This window comes from Dreissena polymorpha, chromosome 16 (genome assembly GCF_020536995.1).
Source record: "Dreissena polymorpha isolate Duluth1 chromosome 16, UMN_Dpol_1.0, whole genome shotgun sequence".
NCBI lineage: Eukaryota > Metazoa > Mollusca > Bivalvia > Myida > Dreissenidae > Dreissena > Dreissena polymorpha.
In genome coordinates, this window is record NC_068370.1 from 27,134,713 (window position 1) to 27,147,212 (window position 12,500).

The 12,500-nt window shown below is 33.4% G+C and overlaps 1 protein-coding gene across 2 annotated transcripts in view; it reads right to left on the bottom strand.

The window, feature by feature from the left end:
• LOC127861558 (neuromacin-like protein) overlaps positions 1–1,807 on the bottom strand; it is a 4,838-nt gene extending 3,031 nt beyond the window's left edge. Inside the window, exon 1 of one of the 2 annotated variants that reach the window (XM_052400169.1) lies at positions 1,774–1,807. In XM_052400169.1, the coding sequence (XP_052256129.1) occupies positions 1,774–1,804 (31 nt within the window). In that variant the 5' untranslated portion in view covers positions 1,805–1,807. Of the gene's footprint in view, positions 1–1,223; positions 1,264–1,773 lie in introns of those variants that run through there. The other variant, XM_052400170.1, reaches the window with a different exon arrangement.
• Between the last annotated feature and the right edge of the window lie 10,693 nt (positions 1,808–12,500).

Here is a 12,500-nt window from a genome sequence, read left to right on the forward strand (position 1 = left end):
ACGCGAAGGAGAGCTTCCCGCAGAAATAGCTTGTTTCCATTGGTAAAGTTGTCATGTGTAGTCTGCTAAAATGTTGTCTGCTGAATTTCTAAAATTAGCATTTTCTTCATTTTTTTTCAAAGAATACTATCAGAATAGCAAACAGTTTGGATCCAGATGAGACGCCACGTTCTGTGGCATCTCATCTGGATCCAAACTGTTTGCAAAGACCTTCAAAATTCGGTTCCAGCCCTGAAATAGTTAATGATTTTCTGCAGTGTCGTAGAACTTTACATCATGTTTTTACGACTTCTATCGAAAATCGGTATCATCAATGTAAACATTTTGGCGTAGCAGACGAGATAATGTAATTTAAAGAGTGACTTTGTTCAAGATTGGATTTTCATCCGACAAATAAGTTAATAAAGAAGAATCTGACGGTAAAACTGACACAGATTATGATGGAAAAGGGCATTGGAGCTGTGGTAGCATGGAGCACATCGGTCAAGGAGGCCAGAATATGATAACGTTTAATAAATGTCACCTGCTGTACAGACATCATTTGTTTAACTGGTGATAAACAGTGAAATTACAACAAACAATTTATGTTGTTAAATAGTTTTATTTTATTTTTTACTCTGTGCATCAAAATAACTTTCTTGTGTTCACTAATTACTTTCTGATAAAACCTGATTACACAGTTACACGACACAATTCTGTTTATTTGCCATGTCATTTATGGTCTAGTAGACATCAGATTCGGGCCAGTACATTTTTAGAGGAGCTGGTCCGATGGTCTGGCTGTAAAAAAAGTTAATGTCGAACCCTGCAATGACATTACAACCAGTGTAGAGATGTCCAAACATGCACCCACTAAAACAACTGTATTCAGTATTCACAGTGCAAACAATCGAAATCCTGTTGGCAAAAAAACGTCACTTTGCTGCTGTTTTATAATCATTTCTAATAATTCCAATCGTTTCTAGCAAGAAGTAAGTTATTTAAAAAAATGTATAATGGAAACAGAACGTTGTGTATGCTTATCTAATCTCACAATTAATATCCAAATCAAAATCTCACTTTCGTCGTGTGATGAAAAACAATGGTGGGTTAATTAAATACTGTATGCATGTTTGAGACTGATTCAGTAAAACTCAATGCATTTGACGAGTTCGATTTTTTTTTAAACAGTGCGAATGTCAAAATGAATACATGGATGAATACATACAAGGATGAATAAGTACTTCCACGTGGATTGATTTCCTTCATAGATTCCAAAATTGTTCATTTACAGCGTGACATAAATCTGTACCGACTATTTTCGACTAAAGGAGTTTGGATTTAGCAAACAATATTCCAAAAACATAATCGAAAGATAGGGAGAATTATAAAATACTGTACATATTTATTTAAGACATTTCAACTTGACTTTCTAGACTATATAGTGCAAATATTTTGTCAACTGAATTTGAGTTATAATGCATGTATGTAGATCGACCTTTATCAAACAAACTAGAAATAAACAGTGACCTATAAAGTCATGATACAGATATGCTATGCATGTGCGTTGACCGTAAATATTCATCTCAGAAATATGTTTATCATCAATATTATAATCAACAACCAATTTTGTATTTATCTTCATCGGTCACAATCATAAACAACAAAACTAAGTAAACTTGTCCACACCATCATCATCAGCTAATTAGTGTCATCATTATGTCATCATTATCAATATAATATTAATTATTAAAACATTAATATGATAGCACACATGTATATTTTTGCACACACCTGGATCAGTGTGTGCCATTTTGATCTTCATATGTTCATCGTGCTACTACTGCGACTGCATCGTAAACTTTTAGCTTGTTACAACTTTTGAGGATTCATTGTTTGCATCCATCTTAATAAAACTTGATCAGCATGTTAATCTAGACAATATCTAGGCAAAGTTCAACTTTGGGTCACGTGCACACAAACCTATATTTATTTCGAATACAGGTAAAGAACGTCAAAAAACTGAATAACCAGGTACAAAAACCGTCATATAAAGAGGCAACACGCATGACTCAATCTTGATGAAACATTGTCATAATATTTATCTTATAGTAAATAGGCCGAGTTTGAATTTCGGTTACGTGAGTTCAAAAGCTTGTTTGTCATGTGAAATCTAAGAAAACCATGTTACTACTCTGGACCCACATACAAAGACCATCATTACCCTCTTGATGGCCATTATTGCCCTGAATCGCTAACCGGATTTCACAGTGTGATACCATGGTGATCTTAGCTGGTAAACGTTTTTGTTTTTAAACTGCTATTTTATGCAAAAAGAAAGAGTTATCAGCCCTGCGAAATCAATATCAACCAAATATTCATTCGATTAAGGACCATTGCAGGATGCAATATACCCAACTCTACATCTTGGCCATGGGTTTTACAAAAGATGACGCTAACGACAAAGCATCAAGACTGTTTTTCAGCACTTTAGTTTGAGAGAAGATCATTACATGTTTCGCTGTGTACATCAGAGACAAGAAAAAAACGGGAGAGCGGGAAAGCGACTTATTAAAACAAACTTGAAAGACGATGACTTTTAGGTTTCAGTCTCGGAGCAGAATGGACAGAAAAGTAAATTATGTGGCGCTAGCAAAGCTTTTGCTGTTTTGACTTATGAGCACAGATAGATAGGACAGGGTACTGCCATACGATTTTATATATAGATTATTTATCCAGTCTTTATTATTTTACAATCAATACATATTTTTTCAAACCTTTAAAGTAAGCAGCATGACAACTTATGTGTTTGAAAACAAAAATACACAGCTAAATAACGAACTTACTAAATATGAAATTCACAAGTTGGAAGTATACACAATAATACGCAGATTATTTTTCACCCATTTCATAGCAGATAAACTGTGTTTCTTTAACGCAAAGTTCAATTTGTACCGAGTTTGTTCATTGAAAATTCATATCGAATAGAATTTATGTTAACTGGTTAATTAACCTGTTTATAAATTACAAATATTTTAATATTTATAAAGATATATTTCCTCTTACCTGATGTTGACTCAAATAAATACAACAATTAAAATCGAAATACTTTGGACTTTGTATTGCACACACGTGTGCTGAATGCTGATTATCAACAATTCGAGTTTTATCTTCTATAATTAAAACCGAAATACTTTGGACTTTGTATTGAACAACCGTGTGCTTAAAGTCGATTATCAACCATTCGAGTTTGATCCGGCAATCGTTACTTAAACACAAACATAATGAATATTTACGTGAAAAATAACTTTTTCTAATCCAACTTCGGCTTCATAATGTGAGGGAATGAAGCAACGAATGCCAGGAAAGGTTTTTGCCAATATTCCATAGACTGTTATGCGGAAGTTTAATAATTTAAAATGGCTGTAACTCGATATGCAACCTGATATTATCTCAAATACTACCAAACGGGGTACGTATGTGTCATCGTTAATACAAAGAAGAGAATAAGTTACTAGTCTGTCATCAATTTTTATCAAAACAATTGACATTAACATTTTAAAAGAGTGTTTGCTGCTTTCGTAGTTCTATTACGATCTGCTTTAAAATGGGACAGTAGGAGATAAGATTATGGGATCCTTTTAAAAAACGTTGATTGATTATGAGAGGAAATAACCTTTTGTCCGCCGACGGTTATTGTCAGTAAATTGTCTTATCTTAGCTTAAAATATGATGTAATGTTAACATTAACACTATTCCTACGAAAGTTATTGTTTATCTTGAATAATTTGAGATTTTTTTTGTAAAATGACAACCGACACTATCTAACCGTATAACACGTTCACTGCATATTATCTTTAAAACACTTTTATAAAGCATTCATTGAGATAACTTGTTTTCAATTTGGTTAAACGACCATATTCAAGAAATTGATAAAAAAAGAACACATTGTGTTTTACCAAGCGCACTAACTCTATTGACTAAGAAAAATTTAAAATATCGGTTCATCAATTTATAATCGTCATTCGAAATCGGTATAATAATAAAGAGTGTGTAACACTCAATACAGTTTATTTGATGAGTTCAAACGCATAGACACACAATTTCATTCTTATGAAGTTGTCTTTATCTTGCGTTAATTTACTTTGTTCCTAATTGCCAGTTTGTCTACATGTATGTTGCCTCTGTCTATATTTTAAACTGTCTAAAGTGTAAAATAATATAACTGGTTGGAAATGATACTTTTTAAATATGCTTTCTGCACAAAAACTTCACATTTATAATGATGTTTGATACTGCGTCATTTCAATAAATACTTTTCTTAAAAATATATGATGACTTGCATATACTTTTTTTCAGTAGATCTAGTCTTTTGACAAACAAATCGGCCACTGCTTTGTTTACAGTAACTGCAGTTTTGGACTTGTTATAAAAATAAATATGATAACACTAAAATAATTATAATAATCAATATCACCATCATAACTGCTATAATAATCATCATTATTACCATAATTGTTTTATTTTCATTTTCATCATCATGATCATTATAATTATCAATACTGACAACATGATCATCATCGTCAAAACATCTTCATCGGGATAATCTTTTTCTCCATCATCATCATCATTATCATCTAAAACACCAGCAGCATTGTGAGCATAATTATCGTCTAAATAATTACTTCTACCATTGTCAGCATGTCGTAATCTTCAAAATTCTCCAACTTATTGTCAGTAAAGTTTTTTTGATTAATTCTAGTCTAAATATAATTATCAAACCATGATTGACCATGAATCTAGGACAGAATATAAATTGAGTTTGAATATATCAATGTATAGGATGATGAAAGATTAATCATATTCATAAGACTTAATGGTCAAACCAGTGTTGACCATGGAGCCAGGCCGACCATTAACCACGCGGTCTGTGAAACTTGTTTACAGGACCATAACAACTGAATCATAATGGTCATAATAGTCATGGCAAAACCATGGTTAACCATATTAATAGAGCGCATATAAACAACGCGGTCTATTTAATAGTGTTGACCATTTAGAATGGTGTTCTCCAATGAAAAACGATTATTCGCTAAAGAGACCATGGTCACCAGTGCGTCAAAACTACCCGTCATGGAACAATTGACCATGGGAAAAGCATGGTCATTTCAATGGCAATCATGTTTTTTTTAATAATCCATCATGTCTTAAACCTGGTCAGCCATGTTTTTTAGATTGGGTTCATTTGACAGGGCTAGCTGATACGAGTTATTGAAATGGAATTTGCTATACTACTACTACCGGTTCGTTTTTGGTCGATCGGAGCAAGATAATTTAGGTCGGCCGTTCCGATCAACGGCGACGTCACAGCGCCCACACTAAGTTCTTGGTGCGTCTTCTAAGACAGCACTTCTATCTGTACATTTGTACAGCGTTGCGTGTGCGTCTATGGCGTTTTTAGGGCAATCAGACGATGTACCTGCAAGAACGCCACAATTACGCACAGCGTTGAGTTTGGTAATATTAAAAGACGTTGCCATAAGAGCGTTGATAAGTTGTTCTTGGCGTTGGAATACCGTTTTCTTGGTAATGTTTCGGCGTATGAATGGCCGTATAACCGCAAAAAGATCGCTAGGGCGGTGTGACGGGTGTATAATAGTTCTATTCGAGCACATGAAAATTAATGGGGTACTGTATCTCATATGCAAATTTACATGAATACAAGGGGCAACATCAAAAATGATCAGTAAATCGAGGGTTTGTTTTCGCAATTCTAAGTGACACTTATGTGCGTATTATCAAGATATTTGAGTTAACTACAATGACCCCTTTTGATTTTTGTATTTCACTGAAATTTTTATCTCGATCACCATTTATACCGATTTTATGTTTATGCTTAACTTGGCCTTTTACTTATTTATCTCGTATATTTACGAGAGCTTCTGGGAAAAGTAACATTTCACCATGAAACGCTAAATTAATAAAATATAAATAAAGCAGGCTGTATAATAACATCGGATGCGTGTAAATAGTATTTAATATTTAGTTAAACACAACAACGCCAGTGTCACACAACGTTTTAAATGCAGGTACGTGCCTACATATCAGAGCATTTTTAAAGTAACATGCAATCTTTTTGAGCTTTGAATAACGATTTCTTTTATCTGGCATCATTTTTTACGAAATATGAAAAATGATTATATAACAATAAATTATTTATTATTTTCGAACGAGACTACTTCTCCAGATATTCATATATAACTTTTGGTTTGAAAATGGCGATGGCTTTAAATGTTCTGTGGCATTAATTTGCAACGTTACAAAGAAATTATCTGCCAAAACTAACTTAACGTAACCAAAACTGAAACAGTGTTTGTTATTTCCAAAAAGATACATATGTAAACTAATTGGCGTCATATAATGTTATATATAAAAAAGATCAAGTTACGATTGGTGTGGTGTCCTACTACATATAAATTTGTTGAGTTTAAAAACATAAATTATATAAATAAACACATCCTCCATTCACAAATACATAATATATTATGATGAATACGGCATCTTATTTGGTCCTGCTCACGAAATGATCATTTGTAAAAACGCGTACTGGCTGAGTTATTAATTTAATGAACTCCTTTCAATTATGATATATGATATATGTCAGTAAAAATTAAAACATGCCATTAATATTGAATATGTAAATTTTAACTGATTATGATTGAGCGTTGTAAATATATACAACAGCATGCTCTTAACCGACGTTTAAAATGTCCCATTCTTTGACTTTATTAACGAATGGGCGTGAGTGTTTAATCAAACGCGGAAACGTAAAGCAAATCTCTTTTATGCAATAAATTTCACAATGTTTATTGATTGAATAATCGAATAAAATTGATTTGAACAAAAATAAAGATTAAAATATTATAAAACATGAACAAAGTACTAGTTATACCGTGCAATAGAAATTTGAGTTGTAAGTTACCACGGTTTCATAACCATATTGTTAAATTTAGATCTAGAGTTTTCAGCTATTGAATCTTTTCACGTAAAATATATGAAACTCGTTTGACTAGATGAAAGTACATATTTTACGACTGTACTGAATATAAAAACTCGTCTCATTTTAGATCAGCTTAATGTATAATAAAAACAATCATCTTAAAACGCAATGACGTGGCAAAATTAAAACGAAACAAAAACTACACAGGTTCTCAGCAAAAATATGATAAACCTATCTGATCATAAGGCGCATACTTTTCTCAAACATAACTTAGTTTGTTTCTACAGGTGCCATAGCGAATTTAACTAAATGTCATTCTTAACTGCGCATGGCTAATCAATTTTCATTAAAAAAAAAATCTGTCATCAACAATGTTAATGATAGGTTGTAATAAGTGTAATCGCGCCGAATTGAATCAATGCGCATTAACTATGTCCTTCACGTAGCATGCGCAAATGAATTATGTAATATTATCAACACATGAACTATAGCATTAGCAATCTAGCTACAAGATGATGCATATATTGCGATTTCTGTTACATAAAGCACTGAATAAAAAGCTTATCGTACACTTTTTTATGCACTACGAACAATATGATGATTGTGGCATTTATGATTTATGCAAGAGGTTTGGGTTCGTCAACTAAATTCATTCACAAATTGAAACATAATGTGAATATCGTGTTAAATGGAATATTTTTGAACGGGGCGTATATAGATAACAATTCAATAAACTATGTTTGTATTATAGGCGTCCACTATCTGCTGCGTCTTAATGACGAAGTATTTTTGCTCAGAACAGGTCATTAATAATCTGAGGTGGGAAAATAAAACTTCTGCTGATAAACAAGTATAGTGGGATATTGCGTAACCTCGTCCATAGTGCATGCTACGACAGCGGAGTTCAATTTGATATGTCTGGGAAACGTCCTTTTGTTCTCAACAGATACCAGCGATCTTTTGTATTCACGGATGCTAACAACGCAATAGTAGAAGGTTAAGTTTGATTATATTCACAGTTCTCAATTTATAAAACATTAAAACATTGAACATGAGTTCACCAATTACTACAGGTATACTATAGACAGCAACAAAAATGATTTATAATCGCTTAAACCGCATATAAAAAACAACTAAATATAACAAGAAATATCTATCAAAAAGGTAGTCGGCGTAAATGCTGATAAATAAATTTTGCAATTTACGTTTCTAAATAATTAAAGGGGCCTTTTCACGTTTTGGTAAATTGACAAAATAAAAAAAAAAGTTGTTTCAGATTCGCAAATTTTAGTTTTAGTTATAGTATTTGTAAGGAAACAGTAATACTGAACATTTACCAAGCGCTAAAATAGCCAATATATGCATCTTTTGACGATTTAAAAACCTGAAAATTATAAAGCGTTGCAACGCGAAACGATTTAATAATTTGGAGAGTTCTGTTGTTGTCGTTATATTTTGTGAAACAACGCGGATTGCTTATATAAAGTATAAAATACTTTCTACATTGCGTGAGCGCGGATGGCCGAGTGGTCTAAATGGATTATACGTTTACTCCAGGACTCCAGGGCTAAGTGGTTCGAACCCAGTTGTGGGTTACTTTTTTTTCTTTTTCTTTTAAAGTTTATTCTCGTTTTTTCACTGGAGCTTTTTATTTCCAATGTTTACAATTATCTATATAAAGCAGTCAATAACAAACTTCAAAACATGCAAACATCTGTGAAAAGGCCCCTTTAAATTGAAAACAAAGTTAAACTATTGTGTGTGTTTTTCACTTGTTAGTCGCATATTCACCGCATGAAATGTGTAATAATATTGTCAAACCACACATTATTGTAAGTAGATAAAAATTATACTACGGGAGTGCACATCATATGTGTCCTCATTTGCCTTATTATGAGTGTATTTCTTCATCCTCGAAATATATCGTGTGTTAATATTTGATTTACACGCAGGTTTCATTCGACACATTTAAATCACACTGTCATAGCCGCGTCATCCGAAAATGGGTCTCATGCGTTTCGGTCAGCGTATCTTAAGCCCATCCTGTGCATTTGCGCAGTCTGGTCAGAGGTGATGCTGTTCGCTATAAAATCACTCAATGGGTTATGGTCGCATTATGTATCTCCCGGACTGAGATATGCTTTTTGTTGTTGTTGTTCTGAGTTTATTTGCAGGTCCCACGCCCCTTCACGGAGTCATTTTAGATGGACCTGCCCCTGTGACCGTTCATTGTGAATTGTAAATGGCAAATTTTAGCGATACAAAATTGAATTAAAAATAGCAAATTTGTAAATAAGGGCAGCCTATCCAGGCGTTCAGGAACAATTTCCAGACGTGCAGACGAGTACGGCAAACATTTGTGTTTGGATAATTAAACGATTTTCCTCTTATCGTGACACTATAATATTTCGGTAATTTTTGTTTTCTCATTTTGAAAGCAAAACTCTGTTTATCGATAGTCAGTTATATATTCCCCGGACGATTTAGTGAACGAGTACTGGCCCTAAAATTCTGCGAGAAGGATTTTAACGCGTAATTGTAACTGAGCAACAATTTGTGTCGTTTGAACAACCAGGGAGTAGTCCGGAAATCCTTACACTGGTTAGTGCTATATCCTTTGCGCTGAGCACAGACACAGTGATGTACCCACAGTTCAGAGGTTTTATCTCGAATCAGCCTATGAAATATTCGAACATATTCGTGCGTGTCTGCTGGCGTTATGTAAAAGTCATTTAAGGTGAAAAGCTTGGTAAAACAGCTATGCCTAAAAAAGCGCATTAATACCCATGTTTAGGTCAGAGTTGATGACACCGTGTGAACTGCTAGGGTATCAAGTAATTCATAAACAACAAAGTACGAGTCAACAGAGCAGTCTTTATGACTACCTAATTCGTGAGTAAAAAATATTGCTCGCAGATTTTTTTTACTAATTTTCATCATCTATCTTATTGTATATTTTAAATATGCATACGGTGTCAATAATCAAAAGTTTTGTACAGGGAATTTTCATCATGAAATTATATTCTTAGTGAGATAGGTTTTGGATATTTCAACAATATTCATTTAATATGATGGTGATTGCAAATTGTCTTTATATTCAGTTCTCATTACCATTTTCATCATACTTTCTATTATTTCAGAACGACAAAAAGGGCCATGTTGTTGTTATTTTGTCTAAGTTATCTCTATACAATAAATAGGATGATAAAAAGTGCAAACCCTCTGCTATATGTCGACCCGTGCGTTAAGACACACTCTTTATAAATTTGAATGGCTAGTGTTCACTTCAAACTTGCGATTAATTTTGAGTAAGTAATAGCGAACAACTTCAGTGACTTCAGCGCTTTGATATTGTCTTGTCAAGAAACTTTTCCAATTATATATCGAGTAAGCAACTCAATCGCTTTGGGTAAAATAGTTTAAAAGGTAAAATTAAACAAAGATGTGTTTGAATGATGTAGAGAATGCATTGCATTCCAAACATCATAAATCTTGGCAACAACATTTTTTCCTTCAATTCCTCGACACAGATTGTAACTGTGTTATGTTCGTTGAAAACCCTCTGCTATGTCAATTATAATAGGATTTTGACACTCAAGAAGTTACGTACAATCTTCAACATATTCACAGATGCCCCAATTGATTTCAATGTCGATTGCGAAACCATATAATATCTTTATGAAAGTAAATGTATTATTTACAATGTCCAAAGCACATAACCGCATGCAAACGGCCATGAACTCTCTGGTCCTTCTGGTAATATCAATGTTGTGTCGAATTCATTCAGTAGTAGTCGAAGTATTGGAAGTTGTTGTAATTATTAGTGAAGAAGAAGTATTTGTAGAAGTAGTAGTAACAGAAGTAGTAATACAAGAAGTAGTTCTACTAATTTTATTAGCAAGAGTAGTAATAGTAGTTTGGCGCGATTTTAATTGGTTGTTTTAACTACTTAATCGTACATTTAACATTTAGAAGTATTCTCTAAAGAATATACTACCTTGTTTACTATTCGTAAGTTCATAATGTCAGCAAAATACTAAACATCATTCAATCATCACAATTTTCCGTTAAAAAGCTGTCTATGAAGTGTTTTCGTGTTATAAAAACTGGAAATAATCAATTAAATATTTCTGTAAAGATGAATTACATAACTTAAGTTCAAAAACTTACTAGCTGTCACTATCCGAACTGCGTGGATGCTAGCACAACTGTCATCTAGCAATGATCCTGTCGTTTATATTCTTATCTTAGAGATTCAACATTTATAATAATAACACTACATGCTACTTTAAGAACTATTCATTTCGTTTAACGTTCATATAGGTTGTTATTAGCGTAAATGTAACCATTTATAAATGAGCTTTTTCTATGTGGCATCATTTCGTATATTTTGTTCCCGAAATATTTCTTCATTGTTTTGCTGCCAAATGATTTAATTCAGATAGAATGCATTTTGTGAAATGCAGTTAAATTTTTATCTAAATACGCTCTTACAATGTTATTGTTAGTTAAAATAGCATGCAATCATTGAGTATTTTTTGCACAGAACTAGTTTTTTTTTAAATATTTTGATTGTATTAATTGTTGTAATTGTAATTCCTTTTCAATTGTTGGTACTATGAATCTTTACCTAAGTTCGTAACGATAGTTAAATATGCCGCTGGTAACAAAAATTTGGTATGAAAACACACAGTTGTGTTTCTACCGGGTACACCGACTTCCCCCCAAAACACAAGCCCACATCAAAATGGAAAATCTTCCAGTAACAACTAACAACTAAAAAGCTGTATATTGCAGCTATATTTTAAACCTTGTCTCAACTTTCGTGTGTCTAGTAAGTTATAATGTAGGAGCTCTGGGTCCACACATAATGCGTCCTCGGGCGCGAAAGGACCCTATAAACTTCGAAATACACACACATTTGGTATGAGAACACGGGAAGTAGTTAGTCAATGCGAATTAAAGTAAATGTAGTTACTAACAATAAAGAGCATCCCGATCTTGTAAATTAATTAATGAAAGTCTATACAGTACTATATTCGGAGCAAGAAAAAGACAGATTTTTTGACGACTTTTTAATAAAAAATTGAATTTGGACGTTTAAGAATTTTCGTTAGATTTCAGGCTTTGGTTTATAGAATTTCGAAACTGTCATACCAAATAAGCTTTTTAAGTATCTCATAGCATGGGTATTTAGGATTAGCAATTTGGATCCAGAAGACCGTTAAATGACGAGAGCTTGGTTTGGACACGGCACTAGGCACGGAAGAACTACTCATTGCAGCCTAAAATATACCTGTGCCGTCGTCCCTAATTTCACCCCAACGGCCAGACCGGTAAAGGGAATGATGATGATGAGGAGGAGGAGGAGGAGGAGGAGGAGGAGAAGGAGGATTATGATAAGGACGATGATGATGAGGAGGAGGAGGAGAAAAAAGAGGAGGAGGAGGAGGAGGAGGAGGATGATGAGGACGACAACCACGACGAAGACGGCGGTGACGACGACGAGGACGATATTGTT